A 21,990-nucleotide genomic window follows, 5' to 3' on the forward strand; every position below is an offset into this window, starting at 1 on the left:
AAAGCACCACCATGCCCTGGTCCGAACGGACAGCAGGTCGGTGGAAGCCTATATAAATTGCCAAGGCGGTCTGAAAATAATCGATCTGCACACAATGGCGTAAGAAGTCCTAATATGGGCAGAGCACAATACGCTGAGAGCGACTCATGTGCCAGGCATTCTGAATTTGGGTCCGGACATGCTGTCCAGGTGCAATTCAGACAATTGGGGCAGTTCTTGGAGAGGCAAAAGTGGATCTTTTCGCCTCACAAGGCTATGCTCAATGCCGAATATAATTCTCCAAGCACAAGGATGCGTTGGCCCACGAATGGCCCAACCTTCCTCTTTATGCTTTTCCCCCAATCTCAATGTTACCTTAGGTCATAGAGAGGATTAGGGAGAGCAGATGCGCTGTGCTTTAATAGCCCCGCTTTGGAGAAATCAACCTTGGTTCTCACTACTGAATCAGATGTCGGATGCAGATTCGTGGCCGGTCCCGCTGAGGAGAGACCTCCTCATGCAGGCGGGACGGCAGATCTGGCATCCCCGTCCCGATCGATGGGCGCTTCATGTCTGGCCCATCAGCGGGTACATGAGAACCTCTCTGAAAAATTATTGAATACCATTACTGAAGCTAGAGCCCCCGCGACCAGGCGGCTCTATTCAGACAAATGGTCAGTCTTTTCGGACTGGTGTAAAGCGCGAAGTCTGACCCCACAGGATTGTGAAGTGTCAGAAGTGCTTACATTTTACAAGAGCTTCTGGACGCGGGTCGTTCCCCCTCCACGCTCAAAATTATGTGGCTGCTATAGCAGCGTATCACATTCAAGTGAACGGACTAACATTGTTCGCTTCCTTAAAGGGGCTAGAAGGCTTCACCCACCTCGCCCCCTCTTCAGTCCTTATATGGGACTTGTCCAGTGTCTTGGATGTCATGAAGAGCTCTGCACTTGAGCCTCTGCATTCGGTGAGCTTTAAGCTCCTATCACTAAAGACCGCTTTTCTGCTGGCGATCGTCAGTTAAGCGAGTGGGTGATCTGCACGCGCTCTCTGTGAGCGCCTTCGTGTCTGGAATTGGGCCAAACGACTTCAAGTCGTCCTCAAACCAAGACATGGATATGTACCTAAGTGCTTTTGACTCCGTTCAGAGCACAGGTCATTTCACTCTCAGCACTTTCATCACCGATAGATGAAGAAGATGCTAATTTGCTCTGTCCTGTCAGAGCGCTGAGGATATACATGGAGCGTTCCGCTGCTTAGGCAACTGAACAGCTCTTTGTATGCTTTGGCGGCTGCACCTTAGGGTGCGCGGTTACAAAGCAGACCTTGTCACGATGGATAGTAGATGCTATCTCGTTGGCTTATGAGTCTAAAGATCTCAGCTGCCCTTTAGGCATTAAAGCCCATTCTACTAGAGGCATGGCCTCTTCGTGGGCTTGGTCTATTGGCATTTCTCTAAATGATATGTGTGGCGGCAGGCTGGGCCTCCCCGTCCACTTATCAGATTATATTAGATGTCCCGGCCTTATAGGCTGGGCTTCTTGCTGTGTACAGTTTTAACCCCTTAAGGCTCGAAAAGTCCGGTCTGGGTTAAGTATTGTATAAGTCATAGCACATTCCTTATACGGCTCGAATTATCTGGCCATTCATTATTCCTGGCCCGACTATGTCCGGTCTATATATTATATTACACGTATATCGTGTTCATTCTCATTAAGGGCTTGACTCAGGTCTGGCTCATTTTGGGACTTCTTGATATCATATTACGGGCCCACCTAGGTTGGCCTGGGTTTGGTGTCATCGGCGTTAGAGCCGTTAAGCAAGCACGGCGTTTTGCATTGGTCCCCCATAGCGTTTTAGCAAAACGCAATACAAGAGTACTCTCGTAAGGGAACGTTTCGGTTACTAACGTAACCTCGGTTCCCTAAGATGAGGGAACGAGTATTGCGTTTTGCTTGCCGTGCTTGCTCACTTGCTCAGGAGTCGCTTCAGTCGATTAACCTGACTAACCTTGCGAGAGTGGGTCTTATATACCCTTGGCTATGCAAATTCTGTTGCCCCTTGTGGCGGGAATTTGGAAGGACCTGATTGGTCCGTCCCGCCCCACGGTCTCGCCATAGGTTGCTGCAGTTGCAGCAGCACAGCCAATCAGCACGCAGCTGCTTCCTGCTGAGAGCTGTGCAGCTGCACTGCGTGTACATGGTATTTTTGGATAAAAATTTGCTTCAATATCTCGAGGAAAGGAATTCCCCCATAGCGTTTTAGCAAAACGCAATACTCGTTCCCTCATCTTAGGGAACCGAGGTTACGTTAGTAACCGAAACGTTTTGTAACAATGTAAATGTTTTTACTGTCACTTTTAATCAATGTAATGCATAAGTATTAATTATAATAATACTTATATGCATAAGTAAAATATATATATACACTCACCTAAAGGATTATTAGGAACACCATACTAATACTGTGTTTGACCCGCTTTCGCCTTCAGAACTGCTAATTCTACGTGGCATTCTTTAGAAATGTTAGCCCATATTGATAGGATAGCATCCTGCAGTTGATGGAGATTTGTGGGATGCACATCCAGGGCACGAAGCTCCCGTTCCACCACATCCCAAAGATGCTCTATTGGGTTGAGATCTGGTGACTGTGGGGGCCATTTTAGTTCAGTGAACTCATTGTCATGTTCAAGAAACCAGTTTGAAATGATTCGAGCTTTGTGACATGGTGCATTATCCTGCTGGAAGTAGCCATCAGAGGATGGGTAAATGAGTGGTACCCGGTGGGGTCTTCTGCTGTTGTAGCCCATCCGCCTCATGGTTGTGCGTGTTATGGCTTCACAAATGCTTTGCTGCATACCTTGGTTGTAACGAGTGGTTATTTCAGTCAAAGTTGCTCTACTATCAGCTTGAATCAGTCGGCCCATTCTCCTCTGACCTCTAGCATCAACAAGGCATTTTCGCCCACAGGACTGCCGCATACTGGATGTTTTTCACTTTTCACACCATTCTTTGTAAACCCTACAAATGTTTGTGCGTGAAAATCCCAGTAACTGAGCAGATTGTGAAATACTCAGACTGGCCCGTCTGGCACCAACAACCATGCCACGCTCAAAATTGCAAAATTGCAAAATTGAGGGGCAGACTAGAGGGACAACCTACTCCCAGGAGTATTAAAGGGGTCATAGAATGACATTTTTGTACAAGTTAATATGATTCTTTAGTGTCTAAATGAAAAGTTTGTAATATACTTTAATTAAAAATTCTCATTAGTATTGTAAGAAAACACTCATTTTACCTGGTCAAAACCAACTCAGTTTTCAGCAAGTCATTTCAGTGTATGTGACTTTAAATGATAATGAGCTTTGCTCACCCCGCCCCCTCTGCTCTGTGGGGCGTTCGGTTCGACCCGACACAACACCACAACACACGTGGAGTGTTGCCTTGACAACATTTGAGGGTATATTTTCGAGAAATAATGGCAACGGGAGTCTCTGAGGACACATCTAAGCAACCTTATCAATTTGAACCAGAGTCGGACCAGGAACAGATGACGAACCCATCGAAGTTCGAACAGGATGTTTCTGAATGGTTGGTTAACGTCATGTCACTTTGATCTATCTTTGTACTGGCAGAGTAGCGTAGTTGCTATGTGTTTACTGATGTGTTAGTTCATTGACAGATTGATGTTATGTTATAAGATTTTTTTTTTACATTACTTCTTAATCAGTAACAGACACCGTTATAAACCATGTACAAAACTAAGCTTAGTGTAGTGTTACCACGTTAACTTTATCACCCGAGTACACAGTTTGTAATAACAAATATAACGCGTTGTTCATTATAAACGTGGGATTATGAATTATATTGAGAACGTCATACACAGAAAGCATGCTGTAATGTAACTTACCCTGTAAACTTTAGCCTCATTCATCGTGAAGCGTGCAAGCGATTTGCAAAGATTAATATAAAGGTTAATAAAACACAACACCACAATCGCTTAGACGCCATTCTGCTCCAGAGTATCAACAATGGCGGACTGATGACAGCTCGCTCAGGGCGGGTCTGTGTTGAAACGCTGCTGTCAATCAACAGTCGTAGGGGGGGGGGCGTACACCGCGTAACGTCACACGGTCAGACGGCTCGATTTGAGACAGGGGAAAATATATAAGGATATTAAAAAAAACACTGGATGTATTTTTATCATTATAGGATGGTTTTGTACAGGCACTGCCAACACACATTTCCGTATAATCAACTTGTAAAAGTGCATGTACCATTCTATGACCCCTTTAAGCAAGTGTTAAGCATCCTATCCTAAGGACGATAAGAGGCCTCAGGAGAGAACACCATTCTCTCAACTGCCTGCTATACCTAAGAAACATGGCAATGTTCTTTGGGAAGATCTGGCTAAAGTGCATTGGGATGGAGCGCCACATCGAGCCCCACCTACCTTGCTCTCTAACGCTGATCATTACAGGGGCGTGACTGCCAAACTTCTTCTAAAGACCGAAAAACTTTGCCGCCAAACCCCTAGAGAAGCACTTTACCTGACAACAGGTCTCCTGTACACTGACATGTTGTGCAAAGCCCCACCAGCCTGGCCTGCCACCACATACACCTTACCAACGAACCTGGATGTCACCTGGCATGGCTTCGATGGCAGGGCTGGAGCCTTCATTGAGGATGCTGAACCGGGGTCAAGATAGCTTGCAAGCGAGTCCTCAACCTGCTGCATCCCCACATATCCGTGTCTAGTGAGCCTCTTAAAGTTGGCATAAATATTCAGAACAGGGGCATGAACACAGGCCGAAAATAGCTTCTTCCACGATCTCGTCACCTCAATATGGAGATCAGGGATAAAGGGACAGCTCACTGGAGCGGGACGCTCACACCCAACTTGAAACCTTTGCCGTCATACACAGACACCTTAGGCTTGGGAATGTTATCGTCATGATGAAATTATATATTGGGTTATGATTTTGCCATTATGACATGTTGGAGTGTGATTCTCATTTTAATCAGCCAGCATCATTTACATTCATTTTGTTTTGTTTTTATTTACACTATTTAGACAGGTTTGAACATGTAGCCCAAACCCATCCCATCCTTAAATCTACCATTTGTGTATTATTGTTAGGGTTTAGCACAGGCAGGGAGACGAAGGAGGACAAATTCAATTCACAAGTGGAGTTTAATGTAGAAGGATCTCTCAGGTGAGTACACAGGCAGAACAGTCACACGTTAAACACAACGCAAGACATGCAATACTGGATAACGAGTGACTTGAAAAGGCAGAACTTAAATAGGGAACACAAACGAGGGTGATGACACGAAGCTGGAACAGATGAACTAATAATGACAGTGACCATGACGACAGATGTGTGGCGGGAAAACTAGAACAAAGGAACATGTGACATGGAACAGGATGACAACAAAACAGACAAGCATGTGACATTACGCCCCCTCCTGAAAGGCGTGACCTCGCGGGCACCCTAGAGTCCTCGAGGACCAAGACAGGTGATCCAGAGGCTGCCAACTGGTAGGGAAGCCTCCAGGGGGGTGCCAGTGCTGCAGAGGACCAAGGCAGCTCTGGTAGCTCAGGGGACCACGGAGGCGCCGGGAGTTCAGGTGTCCACGGAGGTTCGGGCAATACAGGGATCCCTGGCGGCTCGGACAGTTCTGGGATCCCTGGTGGCTCGGACAGCTCAGGGAGGCCTAGTGGCTTGGACAGCTCAGGGCCTTCATGGCCTTCATGGCCTGGAGGGATAGCCGTTCTGGGAGGCACTACGTACCATGGAGCACAGACTGAAGGGACAGGAGGCGGAGTTCCCTCTGGACTGGAGACAGGAGCTGGAGTCCTCTCTGGGCAGAGGGAGAAGTCCTCTCATCGCAGGCTCGAGCCCTCACTGCACACCTGTCATGGGCTGGAGCCTCCTCTGGACATTCGTTGCGAGCTGAAGCCATCACCGAACATTCATCATGGGTTGAAGCCTTCTCTGGACTTTCGTCACAGGCTGGAGCCTTCTCTAGACACTTGTCATGGACTGGAGCCTTCTCAGACACTTGTCATGGGCTGTGGACCAGAGAAGGGAAGCTGATTTCAATGCTGCCCGGAAGGATGTACATGCTGGATCCCTCACCTTTGCCCCCAGGTCCTGCTGTTCGATATATTTTTCTGGGCCCATGGAAACAAGAGTGGCCAGGAGGGGATGTACCCATTGGAGAGGCATGTGGTCACCACAGCAGGGATTGTCCCAGTGGAATGGCATGTGGAGGGTTCAGGTGTTGGGTGAGCTGGAAAGTCCGCCAGCTTGTGGGTATGGACTAGATGATGTTTGGAAGTGTCCTCATTTACAGAATTAACGACAAAATCAGAGCCTTTTAGGTTGAGGACATAATTAATAAAGTCTGCTACAGACCTTGAGCAAACATCAGGAGACAGGAGCTGAACAAATAAATCATCATCCAGTCCATCCCGAAAACACGCATTAACCATGGGATCTTTCCAACTCACCAAGTGGGAATACTCAAGGAATTCCTCCACAAACCATTCCAGCCGACGACCACCCTGCTGGATGTTAAGGAGCTGTTCCTCCGCCATTCTCTTTCAAGGTCCGGTATTCTGTCAGGGTTTAGCGCAGGCAGGAAGACGAAGGAGGACTGATTCAATTCACAAATGGAGTTTTAATGTAGAAGGATCTCTCAGGTGAGTACACAGGCAGAACAGTCACACGTTAAACACAACGTAAGACCGGACAATGAGTGACTAAAAAAGGCAGAACTTAAATAGGGAACACAAACGAGGGTGATGACACACAGCTGGAACAGATGAACTAATAATGACGGTGACCATGACGACAGATGTGTGGCAGGAAAACAGATACGACTACAGGCACAATTTATTCAAAAAATAAATATTCCAAGTCTTCAGAGGCCAAACGATTGATTTGTGTGAAGAAAATCCCCAAATGCGATCAGCCTAAGAAGATCATGCACACATTCAAAAATTGCTGCCCAAAGAAACGTTATGTCAGCTTTGATAGTGAAATTACATTGGCTCTCATGTGTCTCGTGACCAATTGCGTCATTTACGTCAGCTTTGATTGTAAAATGTCTCGTGACCGACTGCGTCATGCTAAAGAGTCGGGTGCATCTTTTGAATGAGAGTGCGTACGTGCATTCACGGAGCGGCGGGATAACTTTAAGATCAACTCTGTTCTTTACATAAAGATATTGTATACTGTTTTTGATCAGTTTTTGCAATTAATACCTGTGACTGTACTTTTATTTGCCTGTTACATGTTTTATATTGTTTAGAAGTGGGTTGGTTTAGGGTAGGAGTGGGGTTAGTTGCTCCAAAATATAAAAGTAGCCTATACATATTCATAAAATCATGTCTACTTTTGCAAATGCAAAGAATTAAATGCGTCTTGATCTGACGGCAAACAACTGAAATCAATGGAGTGCCCTGCGCTTAAGAAAATTACGCTAAAGGGGTACCCTGTGCGTTAAAAAGGGATGCTGAAGGGTCCTGACCAAGCGTCAATATATGATGAGTTGGGAGTAAGAATGTGTTGCAACGACCCATGAGGAATTGCTCATCCAACCTTCTTGGGGCAGATTCCACTCTTTACACTGACCAATCTAACTTCAACTTGGCACTTGTCATTACATCCACCAGCTCCTTGTAGGTGGGGGTGAGGGAGGAGACTCAATATTCACTCAATATATCCGTCTCAACTCCCATCACATCTAGCTCCTCAGAACTGGATTTGGCCAATAACATACTCTCTGCTGGATTGGAAGAAGCCGCTTAGCAGGCACATCTTCTAAACTTCGACAATATTTTGTTTTCACTCAAAGCCACTAACCGAGATCACATGCACAGACAAACAAACGACTTCCTGAATACAAAGAAGCGGATGACGTACTTGCTATGCGGCCTTATATAGACGGTTTCAATGGCAACAACATAAACAAACGTTACTGCGCATGCATGCTTTTTGTGGCCCAAACTTAACTTCCGTTAGACGTCCGCGAAGAATCAATAACAACAGAGGCTGCGTTATCTTTATGCGCTATAATCTTTCACTTTAATTGGGCAAAATAATCTTAATTTAATTGTTTTTATTGTTTCAGCATGTTTATTATAAATAATCTCCCATTTCTGTCTGCAATATAGAGTGGGGAAAAAGCATTTATAGATACTGTACAGAAAACGGCATTACACGGTCTTTAAAGGGTTAGTTCACCCAAAAATGTAAATTCATACATTAATTACTCACCCTCATGTCGACCCCAACCCGTAAAGCCGTAGAGAAGAAGAAAATATCTTAAGTTGTGTTACGAAGATGAACGAAGGTCTTATAGGTTTGGAACGACATGAAGGAGAGTAATAATGACAGAATACATTTTTTTGGGTGAACTAACCCTTTAAAGACCGTGTAATGCCGTTTTCTGTATCTATAAATGCTTCAATCATGCAATGCATTGGAATAACATGTTTCTTTGTTTCATGACATAAGAATAATGTTGGGAAAGTTAACTTGTAGATAAAGTATGTCTCGGTTACGACTGCAACCTTAGTTCCCTGAATAGGGAACGAGACGTTGCGTCACCGCTTTGGGAACGCCCCTGCGTGATTGCGTCGTGAAGCATGTATGTCATCAGTCCAATAGAGAGACAGAACGTCATAGGCGGGTGACGTCATAGACCCAGAAACTATAAAGCATACCGGCAAACAAACACTGTTAGCTTCTGAAGAAGGTCTGAAACAAGGCGCTTGCGGGCATGCGTGGAGCATGGCAGGGTGACGCAGCGTCTCGTTCCCTATTCAGGGAACTAAGGTTACAGTCGTAACCGAGACATTCCCTTTCAAGGGAACTTGCGCTGCGTCACCGCTTTGGGAACGAGAATACCCACGTCCCCATGCGAGTCTGAATGCCCGCCTGTGGCACGAGTTAAGAGGCGAGCACCCGAGACCCCGGAGTAGCATTGACATCAAGTTCATAGAATCTGATGAACGCATGCGGCGAGGACCACCCCGCCGCATCACAAACTTCCTGCAGGGAGGCCCCTGCTAAAAGAGCTTGAGAGGCAGCCATACTCCTAGTGGAGTGGGACCGAACAGCTAGAGGGGAGGGCTGTCCGGCCGCCACATGAGCAAGTGAGATAGCCTCAACCACCCACTTGCTCATTCTCTGCTCCTCTCGAGGGAGGCCCGTAACAGACAAACAGTTGATCAGTTTTCCTCCACAGGGCAGCTCTGTGGACACAAGCGTCTAGTGCGCGAACAGGATAAAGCAGATTAAATTTTTCCTGGTCTGACGTCGTGAAGGGAGGAGGACAGAAGGCCTGGAGAACAATAGGTCTCACTGGGTTAGTGAGGACCTTAGGAATATACCCGTGCCTCGGAGAGAGACAGGCCTTAGCCATGCCCGGGGAAAACTCCAAGCACGAGGGTGCAACAGAGAGGGCTTGCAAGTCCCCTATTCTTTTAAGGGAAGATATAGCAAGGAGAAATAAGGTTTTTAAAGTGAGAAACTTCTCAGGAACATCCTCGAGCGGCTCGAAGGGAGCCTCGGACAGGCCTTGAAGGACGATGGATAAGTCCCAGGCCGGCACCCTGGTGCGTGTCACAGGTCTCAGTCTCAAAGTTCCACGGAGGAAACGGGTTACCAGCAGGTGTCGCCCTAAAGAAACTCCACTCAAAGGAGTGTGGTAAGCTGCTATGGCCGCCACGTACACCTTCAGTGTGGAGGGAGCTAACCCAGCAGAGAATCTCTCCTGCAGGAACTCCAGCACCACGCTCGCAGGGCAGTTAACTGGATCCCGCAGGCGATCTCGACACCATAAGGTGAAGAGTCTCCACTTTAGAAAGTAAAGTTTCCTCGTAGAGGGAGCTCTGGAGTGAAGAATGGTCTCAACAACCTCGGTTGAGAGACAGGAACTTTATGAGCTGGGCCCCCTCAGAGGCCAAGCCCACAGTTTCCACAACTCCGGGCGGGGGTGTACGAAGATTCCGCCCGCCTGAGAGAGAAGGTCCCTCCTGATAGGAATCTCCAGGGGAGAGCCGTCGAGGAGAGACACTAGGTCCGAGAACCATACCCGGCCCGGCCAGAACGGGGCTACTAGCAGAAGACGGGCCCCGTCCCGACGCACTCTCTCTAGAACTCCCGGAAGCAGAGCAATCGGGGGAAAAGCGTACAGGGGTAGCCTCGGCCACTCCTGTACCATTGCGTCCAGTCCGAGAGGAGCTGGGGGCGACAGGGAGAACCACAGACAACAATGCGAATTGTCGTGAGTGGCGAACAGGTCCACATGAGCCCTGCCGAACTTCTCCAAAAGGAGCTCCACTACCTCTGTGTGATGCCCTGATTATGCGAAAGGGGTTTCCCCACGGGGAAAAACCCCTGGTCTTGAGCCATCACTGTAACGGTCTCATGAACAGCAGGCCCGAAGGAATCACGTTGGATGCGGCTGCCATCAGACCTAACAGTCTCTGAAACTGTTTTACAGTGAGCGGCTGGTCTAGCTTCACCCCTTTCACGGCTGAGAGGATCGACCCTACGCGAGGCTCTGACAGACGAGCCTGCATAGAGACCGAATCCCAACTCACACCGAGATAAGTGATCTTTTGCACAGGAGAAAGAACACTCTTCTTGGAGTTGAGCCTCAGCCCCAACCTCCTCATATGGGCGAGAACAACATCTCGATGCTGAACCGCAAGACGCGCTGACTGCGCCAGTATCAGCCAGTCGTCGATGTAATTGAGAATGCGGATCCCTTGTAAGCGTAAGGGGACCAGAGCAGCGTCCACACACTTCGTGAACGTGCGAGGTGAAAGGGCTAGACCGAAAGGAAGCACCCGATATTGGTACGCTTCTCCCCTGAAAGCGAACCTCAGGAACTTCCTGTGCTGCGGAAGGATGGATATATGAAAATATGCATCTTTGAGATCTATCGTGACAAACCAGTCCTCGGACCTGATGAGTGTAAGCATCCTGAACTTGAGTTTTGCCACGGCTCTGTTCAGGACGCGAAGATCCAAGATGGGGCGCAGCCCTCCATCCTTCTTTGGCACTATGAAGTACCGGCTGTAAAAGCCTGACTCCCTGTCTGGGGGGGGGGACCCTCTCTATAGCCCCCTTTTGCAGCAGAGTCTGTACTTCCTGAGTCATCACCAGAGCCTGCTCGGGGTCCACCACAGTGGAGAGGACCCCGTTGAAGCTGGGGGGCAGCATCTGAACTGGATAGCGTACCCCAATCTTACACATCGCAGGACCCAACGAGATATGTGAGGCAGATTCTCCAACTCTGACACAAAATCTACTAAGGGTACCAGCCTCTCTCGGCTGGCCTCTGCTGTCCTCGGATGACCCGCGGGGTTTCTCCGCGCCCCGGCACTCGGGCGGGGTTGGCGGATTGACCCCGTGAGGGTACCGCGGACACACGGGTACCGTATACAGCGGTGAGCACCGTACGCCCGCGGAGGGGATCACCCTCACTGTCCTGGCCCCAGAGGCGTCAGAACTTCTTAGACGCAGCCTTCCTCGCCACGATGACTGTCCTCAGATCAGCCCTGGGTTTAGAAGGCTGCGCCTGTGAGCGCCGCGCACCCGACGACCCTTTCTGAGGGGGTGTACGAGTTGCGACACTCACTTTCTGCTGCGCCCTATGGGAGGAGCTCGTACTCGGGGTCTGCTGCTCCCGCCCAGCAGCAGACGAGACCTGGGGCTTACGGGGAAGGAACTGCTTGAGCGCCGCCGCCTGTTTCTTTGCCTCCAGGAACCTGTCGGTAACAGTGGTGACAGCGTCACCGAACAGGCCTCCCGGAGACAGCGGCGCATCAAGCAAAAAGCTTTTATCACGTTCCTTAATCTCCGTAAGATTGAGCCACAAGTGCCTCTCCGTGGCCACCAGGGCTACCATAGAACGGCCAACGCATCGGGCCGTCTCCTTGGTGGCACGGAGAGCGAGATCAGCTGTAGATCGGAGTTCGTTGACGGTATCAACTCCGATCTCGTGGCTCTCACCCAGGTCTCGCAGCAGATCAGCCTGGTATGCCTGCACGATTGACATAGTGTGCAGACACGCAGCGACCTGACCTGCTGCCGAGTACGCTTTGGCCACAAAAGATGATGTCACTTTTAGCGGTTTTGTGGGGAAAGTCGGAGCCTTTATGGCAGACGCAGACTCGGGTGAGAGATGGCTCGCGAGCGTCTGCTCAACCCGGGGCATCTGACCATAACCGTGTCTTTTCAACCCCGCGATATTGCTGTACACGGAAGTGTGCGGGGTGAAAATGCGTGCAGACACGGGCCGCTTCCAAGACCTCGACACCTCGGTGTTGAGGTCCGGGAAAAACGGCAGACTCCTACGTGGAGGCTGAACAGAGCGCGTGGGGAGAAAGCGCTCGTCGAGTCTGCTTTTTACGGCAGCTCGCTCATGTTGTTCAGGTGGCCAGTCAATATTAGATTAGATTAGATTGGATTCAACTTTATTGTCATTACACAAGTACAAGTACAAGGCAACGAAATGCAGTTTAGGTCTAACCAGAAGTGCAATAGCAGCAAGTGCAGGATATACAACGTTTGCATAAGTGCAGGACATGGATATGTACTGAATATATATAAATATATATAAATAAAGAGATGGTTATTACTACAAACAGAATTTACAGGTGAATATGTACAGTGAATAATATACAGATGGTTATTACTATAAACAGAATTTACAGGTGGATATGTACTATGAATATAATATAATATACAGATGGAGGGGATGGAGACGGGCCCCGCCCGTCTCTATGTAATCATAGACGGTGACGTCACCTCACTATGTAATCTGGCCACCGCTCTGCTCAGCACATCCATCAGCTCCTCACCAGCAGGGGAATGAAGTGGCGAGTCCTCACCCCCTGCGTCGATGCTACAGACATTGACCTCCTCGGAGGAAGATATCTGTAACACCGCGGCCGCTCCCCGGGCGGGAGAATCCGCAGAGCGGGCTCCCGAACCCAGAGAGGCGGCACTGGATCTGCCGGGTGAAGGATGAGATAGGGCGGGGCCCGTCTCCATCCCCTCCGACAGATCCTTTTGCGAACCCCACGACATAAGTCGTCGCTGAGCCTCAGCAACAACACACATCAAGTGTGTATCCCCGCTCGTAATGTAGCGTGAGCAGGGAGGAACACACTGTCTGAACTGTTGTTCGCTCGCCATAGCTCTGTGACAGAGAGCGCTTGTTGAAGGCAACAGAAGCTAACGGCGTGTGTTTGCCGGTATGCTTTATAGTTTCCGGGTCTATGACGTCACCCGCCTATGACGTTCCGTCTCTCTATTGGACTGATGACATATGTGCTTCACGACGCAATCACGCAGGGGCGTTCCCAAATCGGTGACGCAGCGCGAGTTCCCTTGAAAGGGAACTCTATTTGAGATTGATTGTATATGAATGTATCACAAAAAATCCCGTGCTCTATGGGCACTGCCATTTATAGAGGACAATGCAAAAGTTGTTTTGCACTCTGTGATAAAGGCACATTTAAATATTTTTCGGGAAACATAAATCCAATCAGTTATCCAGATGGCGACCACTTGATGTGAACAAATGTAAACTCGCTGTGTCCTGATTGACTGATGATCACGGTGATCGCATGTTAATGCCAAGTGTAAACGCAGCCAGAATAAGTTCCTCTAGAGTAGATTATTTAATTACATTAGACATACAGTCTAAGTTACATTAGACGCTGCTCTCCTATGCTGGATATTTATGAAGCATTTAAGGCTTTTTGGTGAGTCGTACACACTGTTTTTGTGCTGGTGTCATATTCTCTTTGCTTGATCGTTAATATTTATATCATGTTATCCAAGAATAGTACGTCAAAAATGTGTTTCTACTGAGTAGTGCGCCATACTATCCCCTTGCCAGACCGATAAACAAACACAGACCGGAAGTTAACTTCGGGCCATTAACCGTGGGCGATAGTCGCCACTATCGCCCGTGGCAACGCGCGTGTGTCCGATGAAACCGTCTATACACTGTCGGCATGCCTGTGACGTCACCTCACTGCGGTAGCCAATCAAAATCGGTATGTAACACACGTGCCTCAGACATAGGCTCACGAGGAGCGTTCCCATAGCGCCAACTCTGACACAGTGTTGAGTTCCACTTCGAAAGGCATCCAATAATAGGCTGTTAATGGCAGGTTCCACTGTGACAACCTACCTGATATAGTGTGACATGCACCGCTAATGGAGAACACAAGGTCAACATGTGTTAAATGAATTGTATATGTTTTCCTGGGCAACAATGGTGGAAATGTTCAATAGTTTTTTGGGTTCCACAGCCTCGACAAATTCATCACATTGAGTTGCAGAATGACGGAACGGGTCTGGGCTTTGGCATTGTTGGAGGGAGGAGTACTGGCACTATGGTTAAAACCATTCTACCTGATGGTGTAGCTGGAAGGGTATGAGAGAATTGTCATGGATGCACATGGATTTATTACATTATTTGGGTTGTACAAACAGATTCAAATTAAAAGGAGAGGCAAAATCCCTTGACGTGTGGTTGTGTGTTTGTGCACACAGGACGGGAGATTGCGTAGCGGCGATCTTCTCCTCATAATTGGTGATGTGGATGTGTCCACCATGGGCAGTGAGGAAGTGGCACATGAGCTCCGTCTGGCTGGTTCCCATGTGAGACTTATCATTGCCAGGGAAACCACTGATGGTGACCTCTCACCTACTATCGCCCAGCAACAGGACACTCAAAAGAAACAGGTGCGAAATGCTTCTGATCTTGAGTGTGTGTGTGTCTATGCATCTATATGTAAATTTTGATATTAACCAAAAAAATAAGTTCTCTTTTCATTAACTCATCTTCATGTCATCAGGATGGGCAAATTCCCAATGGAGATCACATTATTGCTGTGAGTCACAAAATGAAATCTTAATTTTTTTATTCAATTTTTTTAGATCATTTTACTTTCCTTGTGAGTGCATGTAAAGTACAGTAGTTCTAAAGGTTTTAAGCAATGCATTTTTTATTCATTTTTCAAATTATGTATTAGCAATTACTTATCCTCCTGTTGTTGCTGATTTGTGTATGTGGGGGGAGTACTGTGTAATGGGACGTCTGCATTGTAGTGTTTGTTTTTAGGATAAATGGTGGCACTATGTATGATTAATTTCATTTTTGCTTGTCTTGTGTTTGTGTTAATATGTCATTAGTCCCTCATGTTCTGTTTGGTGTCTCAGAGACCCTAAGGCCATTTTAGTATCTTAAAAAATACTTAACATTTGAAGTGTTAGATTAATACTTCATGACTTTCCTAATGAGAGCTTTTTATAAAGAGAATTTCAACTTGCCTCATAACACACTTCAAATTTCTTCCATGAAAATTTTTGCATTACTTAGGTCCAGGGCTTTAGAGACCTCATATATGAAACTTATATAATAAATAATTACATGAATTATCTCACAATGAGATTATCTGACTGGTCTACAGTACATAGCTACTGTAGAAATACACTTCTGTCAGTTGTTTATTGTAATTTCCTTTATTTTATTTTTCTTGCAAATGTCAACTTGACAATGTACTACAATGTAGGCTATACTAGTCACAATTCTGAAAAATACATTCTTGCTTTGTGCTAAAACAGAGGGATAAAGAATCTAGGCATTGGCAGATCATTAGCTACAACATCAATATGTATAACAAATATTGATACTTTAGGAGACTTATTTAGGAGAGTTATTGAAAATCAATGCTTTGAAGTAAAAAAACTAACTGTGTTAGATGGTTGTTAATGGTTAATGGTTGTTCAAGATTGGAACTATTTATCTTAACACATACACAGAAATGCTGAAAGATATAAGCACAGGCATCATCTGGAGCTATTTCACACTAAATAAAGATGAAGCTAAATGTGACACTATAATAAAGATGTTATATTATAATGGATTTATGTCAGAGAAAAAAGTTATACAAGATTCTATAATTGTTGTTAATGATAAACTAAAACAGAAGCCTGATAGTTATCAGTTTAGAGTAGACCCTTTAAATGATAAAGGATAGATGCCAAATATAATGTTAAATGGCTATAATTAACCTTTTTATCCTCAAAATGTGTGAATATTTTCCATTTATTATCTGCATTATTGTCCTTATAGTACTTGATATCAGATCGAACTGAAAATAAGGGACAGTGCCCACCTCTAAAGACTACAGTAATAACAAAAAAAAACTATAAAATATGAGGTTAAAGAACATGAGACAATATAATAATAATAACAATATAAGACAATAACTTGAAAACAATAACTGAATAATAATTATTGAATAACATATTACAGATTGCACTTTTTTGGGTTTAAATATGACATAACCTTAACATTCCAGGATTTTTTTTTCATTGATAAAAGACAAATCTCCAAATATCTGAACATGAATCAAGACATGAGTGTGAAATAGAATAAGTATATATATTATTGTTACATATATTATATCATTTAAATGTTATCGGTGTGTGTGTGTGTGTGTGTGTGTGTGTATTCAGGTGAATAAGCAGAGCCAACATAACTGTAGTAAACAGAAAGCGAAGGAGAATCTGCACATGACTGGCCAACAAGTGGAGATTTTTCTTCTGAGAAAGGACTCACCATCTGAAACCCAAACAACCCCCATCATGTCCACAATCTCCCAGAGACCCTTAACCCCTCTGTGTCTCCATCCCCCACCACTGCCTCCATGTCAAGCAGAGCCAAAGCCAGTTCTGCCCCAAGGGAAAGTTTTCTATAATGAACGCCGGGACCTCAACTTCAACAGAGAGTACTGTTAGTGAAACTCTTGTTACTTTAGTTTATTTACACTCATTGACACTGTGTTTGATTCATGAGTTCTGTTTCACTCTCTGTGTGAAGTCTCAGTAACTTTTTGGCCCTGCTTGTATTCTAAAAACAGCTTCTGCTTCTGTTTGTTCTTTCTATGACCTCAGTTGAGTCCAAGATGGAGAATAGAAACCACTGGTCCTCATGTAAGACCAGAACACATAGTGTATTTATTTAAAATTGTCTACGGACTAATTGATTATCACTCATTTTGATTGTTAGTGCACTGGTAAAACATCTATCACAACTATACTATACTGAAATATTTTTTATTTATTGCTAATTTATGTATTTTTGAATGGTTTTTAATATAGAAAGATGCATTTTGTTTGCACAAGCTGTAATTCCAGCATTTTAGCAGCAAAGGCAAATCATGCAAACCATGCAAATCAGCTAAACTCTAACAAGTTAACTTGTGTTTGGTGTAATCTTGCATAGTTTTGTTTATGCTGGCAACTGTCTAATCAGCATCTTAGCTAGGCATCTTTAATAGTTTCTACCAAGTAACAGATAAATGCTTTTATTCCAAATTACTGTCATTTAATTGTATGAATCTGACATAAAGAAGGCATGACAAGCATTTTATCCTCAGTTTTAAAAGTTAAACCTTAAAAGATAAACATATTCAGTGTGCTGTCCTAACTGTGCACCCTTATATTGTATGCATTTTATTATTTAGATTTACAACATTTTACCTGCTGTCTGATCAATGGTAATCGACAGCATGTCGCAAAAAAAAGAAGTATTGTCCATAGACATTAAACTGTAAATTACCCAAAATATTCCTTTAGCTTGCTTGATGATTTCTAGCACAGATATGCAAATACTTAACCTGACTCAATGTAACTGATATGACGAAAACCTGCATTGTCTTTGCACATTTGTTGTCTGTTCTCCATAGTCATCTTGTCATTTATTTATTAGCTGTGTGACACTGGAAATTTTGTTTCAGTTTGTAAATTGTCTGATGAAGAGGAGAAAACTTTGAAGGAGAAGTGGCAAGGCAAACTGGGTCCTCGATATGAAGTGATGGTGCGTCTCATTTGTATTCTTTCCTGTTTAGCTGACACAGCTAAGATTTGTGAGTGTGTCTCAGCATATGTTTATGTTCAGTATGTGCTTATTTACATGCCTTTGTTTTATTTTTGATATCTGTCTGTCTGTCTGTCTGTCTATCTATCTATCTATCGCTAGTGTGTTTATGCTGTATTTACACAGGTGGCCCAGGTGCAGAAATTCATTGAGAGCGGTGGTCTTGGTGTGAGTTTGGAGGCTAAGGAAGGTCATCACTATATCTGCTCTATACTGCCAGAGGGTCCGATGGGACAGACAGGAATCATACAGCCTGGAGACGAACTGATAGAGGTTTACTTTATATTATAATTAAGAGGGGATGTCCACATAATCATGTGGTGTATCTCACATATTTTTACCTATAGAATTTATATACCTGGAAAAGAAATAAGCTAATGGGTATTTGGTTAAACTTCAAAGTCAAACAAGCATTAAACACAGATAATACTGTTGTTTATAGATTACGCTGTTGTAATCCCTTATCATGAACCCTGCTAACACATGCATGCATAATAACCAAAAGTGCTCATCTTTCTTTCTGCATTCTGTTTTTCATGCATAGCACTTTATTCGATGCTGACTGCACATGAATATCAATCATGACAGCTGCTTAAAAATAGCCCTTCCTGTCAGTAGAAAAGCCCAGAGGATCAGTTCAGCAGAATAAGCGAGTTGATGTGTTTGTTCTTTCTGTAGGTGAACGGGTTCTCTCTGATTGGTGAGACACACAAGGAAGTTGTGAGCCTGCTGAAGGAACTTCCTGTGAATGTTTGTGTGGTTTGCAGTCGTCTCATCCCACCCACAGTCTGTGAGGAAGACGATGATGATGGTGATGATGTACAACTCACCCTCAAGGAGCTGCTAGCAGAATTTAATGAAAAGGTTTGCTGTGTGATTTTGCTTCATGATATTTGAAAGAAAAATTTAAATGCTTGTGCAACCTATTACTCTTGTGAAAAAGAAAGTGCACTTAATTGTTCTGAATGTGCACTTGTAGTGTACTTCAAATCTTAAAAGTGTTCTTGCAGATAAAAGACCACCTTCATGACTGGAGGTGCGTAAATTCCACCGTAAGTGGACTGCGAAGTGGACTTCACAGGGTATTTGGCCATCTTAAGTGAGATTCCAATCCGAAGGGAGCTAACATGTTCAGTTGGAAGGGCACTCCAAACGGCATAGGGAATAAGGGAACATCAATACATCACTTCACAGGAAGTGGAGAGGAAAAATCCTCCAACTGTCATTGCGCACTGCGCCGCAAGTCAGAACTCAATGGAGCAGAGCCGTTGAAAGAGGAGATGAGACCGCTACAAACAAACACGCTCACAGTTAACCAAATGAGAATTTATTTTTCATATGGCATGACAGTTGAAGTACCTCAAATGCTTCAAATCTGTTAATAGTTCCTTAATAGCTGCAAGTTAGTCATACAAGTATATAATAAACAAAGGCCTATTTATTAGATACATAATGTGTTTTGTATAGGCTATATATTTCATATGTAGTTTAAATTTGAAAGTGAAGTAAATTACTATATTAATGTCACGGTTATCTGGACTCGCTCATCTTTAGTTTCACTTTCATGGACTTTCCGTTTGTTGTCATCAGTCACATGTTTCTTTGTCTGTGTTTCCCGCCACTCATCTGTTCCCATGGACACTAATCTTCCACCACCTCTGTGTATTTAGTTCCTCTGTGTTCAGTCTTTAGTTGTCGGTTATTGTTTGTGCGTGCATGTTACACACGCTGCTACATTTGCTACCGTCTACTTTAATAAAACCATGTTTATGTTTTAGAATCCTGTCGTCCATCTTCATCCGTGTGAAAATGTATTTATGTTATCGTTCTTTGATGATGTTGCAGGGTGTTCCAAGTGAGCGATTTATTGTCAGCGAAGTCCACTTCAAGAGATATCCCGTGCTCATTGAGTAGGGAGCGGTGAACACTGCATAGGGATCCTGTCAGTTCGAATGCACCTTATGTTTCTTAACACTCTTTAGTACACTTTTAAAAAAGTGCACTTAATGTTAAATGAAACGTTTTGCTTTAAAGTATGATTTAAATCATGATCTTTTGACACTTATTAAAGCACATGTAAAGTTTCTTCTGTGGAACATACAAGGAGAACAAAGTATTTAAAAAATGACTGGGCATTCTTTTATGAGGAATTACAATGAATAGAGGCTGGGGCTTTCAAACTTCAAAAGGACAAAAAAAAAAGCACATACAATGGTATTGAAAGAAGAATGCCTTGAACGACCACTCAGAATCCCCAAGAAACATGTAATACTATGAAGTATACAGTATACTTCATATTATTACATGTTTCTTGGGATACTAAAAGATAGATTAAATATATATTGATACCATTGTCCTTTTTCAAATGAGCAAACATGATTCCACTCATGTTTCATTGCAAATTAAGACTGATTTGTCCACTTTTTCTCACAGGCTGGGCAGAACTCATTTAGCAGCAAGTGGAAGACAGAGGCTCCTGTGCTTTCCCATCAGGCCATGTGGGAGAATGAGATTCAAGTCTATGAGCTGCAGAAAGGCGATTCCGGCCTGGGATTCAGCATATTAGACTACCAGGTATGTGTGTGTGTGTGTGTGTGTGTGTGTGTGTGTGTGTGTGTGTGTGTGTGTGTGTGTGTGTGTGTGTGTGTGTGTGTGTGTGTGTGTGTGTGTGTGTGTGTGTGTGTGTGTGTGTGTGTGTGTGTGTGTGTGTGTGTGTGTGTGTGTGTGTGTGTGTGTGTGTGTGTGTGTGTGTGTGTGTGTGTGTGTGTGTGTGTGTGTGTGTGTGTGTGTGTGTGTGTGTGTGTGTGTGTGTGTGTGTGTGTGTGTGTGTGTGTGTGTGTGTGTGTGTGTGTGTGTGTGTGTGTGTGTGTGTGTGTGTGTGTGTGTGTGTGTGTGTGTGTGTGTGTGTGTGTGTGTGTGTGTGTGTGTGTGTGTGTGTGTGTGTGTGTGTGTGTGTGTGTGTGTGTGTGTGTGTGTGTGTATGTTTATATACCAGTACAACAATAACAAGAGAGCAGCAGAGTTTGAGCTCCACTTCTCTTGGTTTGGGAAGTCCCAGTTGGTTTGATATCCTTCTATAACATGGCAGCAGTGTCTCCTAATTTATTACTATTCTTCTCTTTCTCTCCTGCGCTGTCACTTTCTGAAACTCTCTCAGGACCCCATGAACCCAGGGCATACTGTGATAGTGATCCGCTCTCTTGTAGCAGGCGGTTTGGCAGAGAGAGATGGCCGCTTGTTGCCAGGCGACCGGTTGATGTTTGTGAACGGGACTGACTTGAGCCACGCAAGTCTGGCTCAGGCTGTTCATGTCCTGAAAAGCACTGCTTTGGGCACTGTATGCATTGGAGTTAGCAAACCCTTACCAGTAAGTATCTCCATTCACTTCACAATCAGTACCATTCACAAGCTTGACAGTAACAATCACAACCTTGGGCAGTGTACAAGAAACCTAGAATCCAAGATTAGTATGTCATCCAGATCATCATAGAATGTCAGGTAAAGTTTTATTAAGAGAATTCAATCTCGCATGTATAATTTGCAGCATGAACTGCATATTCATCAGTTATCAGTGACTAATGGCTTCTTTGACGCCTCAAGTATAAGTATAAAAGTATATTAAACTACAGTTTCTTCAACTACAGGCACTTTTAGGTCTAAGGGGTTGAACTTGAGTTTTATTATTCTATGAATTATATTTATTTAAAACTATGATACAAAAAGTGAAATAGACTTAAAGCATTTCAATACACTATATTGCCAAAAGTTTTGGGACGCCTGCCTTTACATGCACATGAACTTTAATTACATCCCATTCTTAATCCGTTGGGTTTAATATGGAGTTGGCCCACCCTTTGGCAGCTATAACAGCTTCAACTCTTCTGGGAAGGCTTTCCACAAGGTTTAGGAGTGTGTTTATGGGAATTTTTGCCCATTCCTCTAGAAGTGCATTTGTGAGGTCAGTTCTATTGGGTTAAGGTCAGGATTTAGTGCAGGCCAGTCAAGTTCCTCCACACCAAAC

The 21,990-nt window shown here is 44.7% G+C and overlaps 1 protein-coding gene across 1 annotated transcript in view; it reads left to right on the forward strand.

Moving 5' to 3' along the window:
• The window catches only part of LOC307124131 (multiple PDZ domain protein), a 70,409-nt gene that overhangs the window by 11,718 nt on the left and 36,701 nt on the right, over positions 1 to 21,990 (forward strand). The window contains exons 7-16 of the mRNA XM_079813170.1: positions 14,332 to 14,454; positions 14,576 to 14,767; positions 14,881 to 14,916; positions 16,547 to 16,823; positions 16,985 to 17,023; positions 17,830 to 17,909; positions 18,096 to 18,242; positions 18,648 to 18,833; positions 20,403 to 20,543; positions 21,127 to 21,336. Of these exons, the coding sequence (XP_079669296.1) occupies positions 14,332 to 14,454; positions 14,576 to 14,767; positions 14,881 to 14,916; positions 16,547 to 16,823; positions 16,985 to 17,023; positions 17,830 to 17,909; positions 18,096 to 18,242; positions 18,648 to 18,833; positions 20,403 to 20,543; positions 21,127 to 21,336 (1,431 nt within the window). The remainder of the gene's footprint in view (positions 1 to 14,331; positions 14,455 to 14,575; positions 14,768 to 14,880; positions 14,917 to 16,546; positions 16,824 to 16,984; positions 17,024 to 17,829; positions 17,910 to 18,095; positions 18,243 to 18,647; positions 18,834 to 20,402; positions 20,544 to 21,126; positions 21,337 to 21,990) is intronic.

Source organism: Gobio gobio (genome assembly GCF_949357685.1).
Source record: "Gobio gobio genome assembly, chromosome: 3".
NCBI classification, from domain to species: domain Eukaryota; kingdom Metazoa; phylum Chordata; class Actinopteri; order Cypriniformes; family Gobionidae; genus Gobio; species Gobio gobio.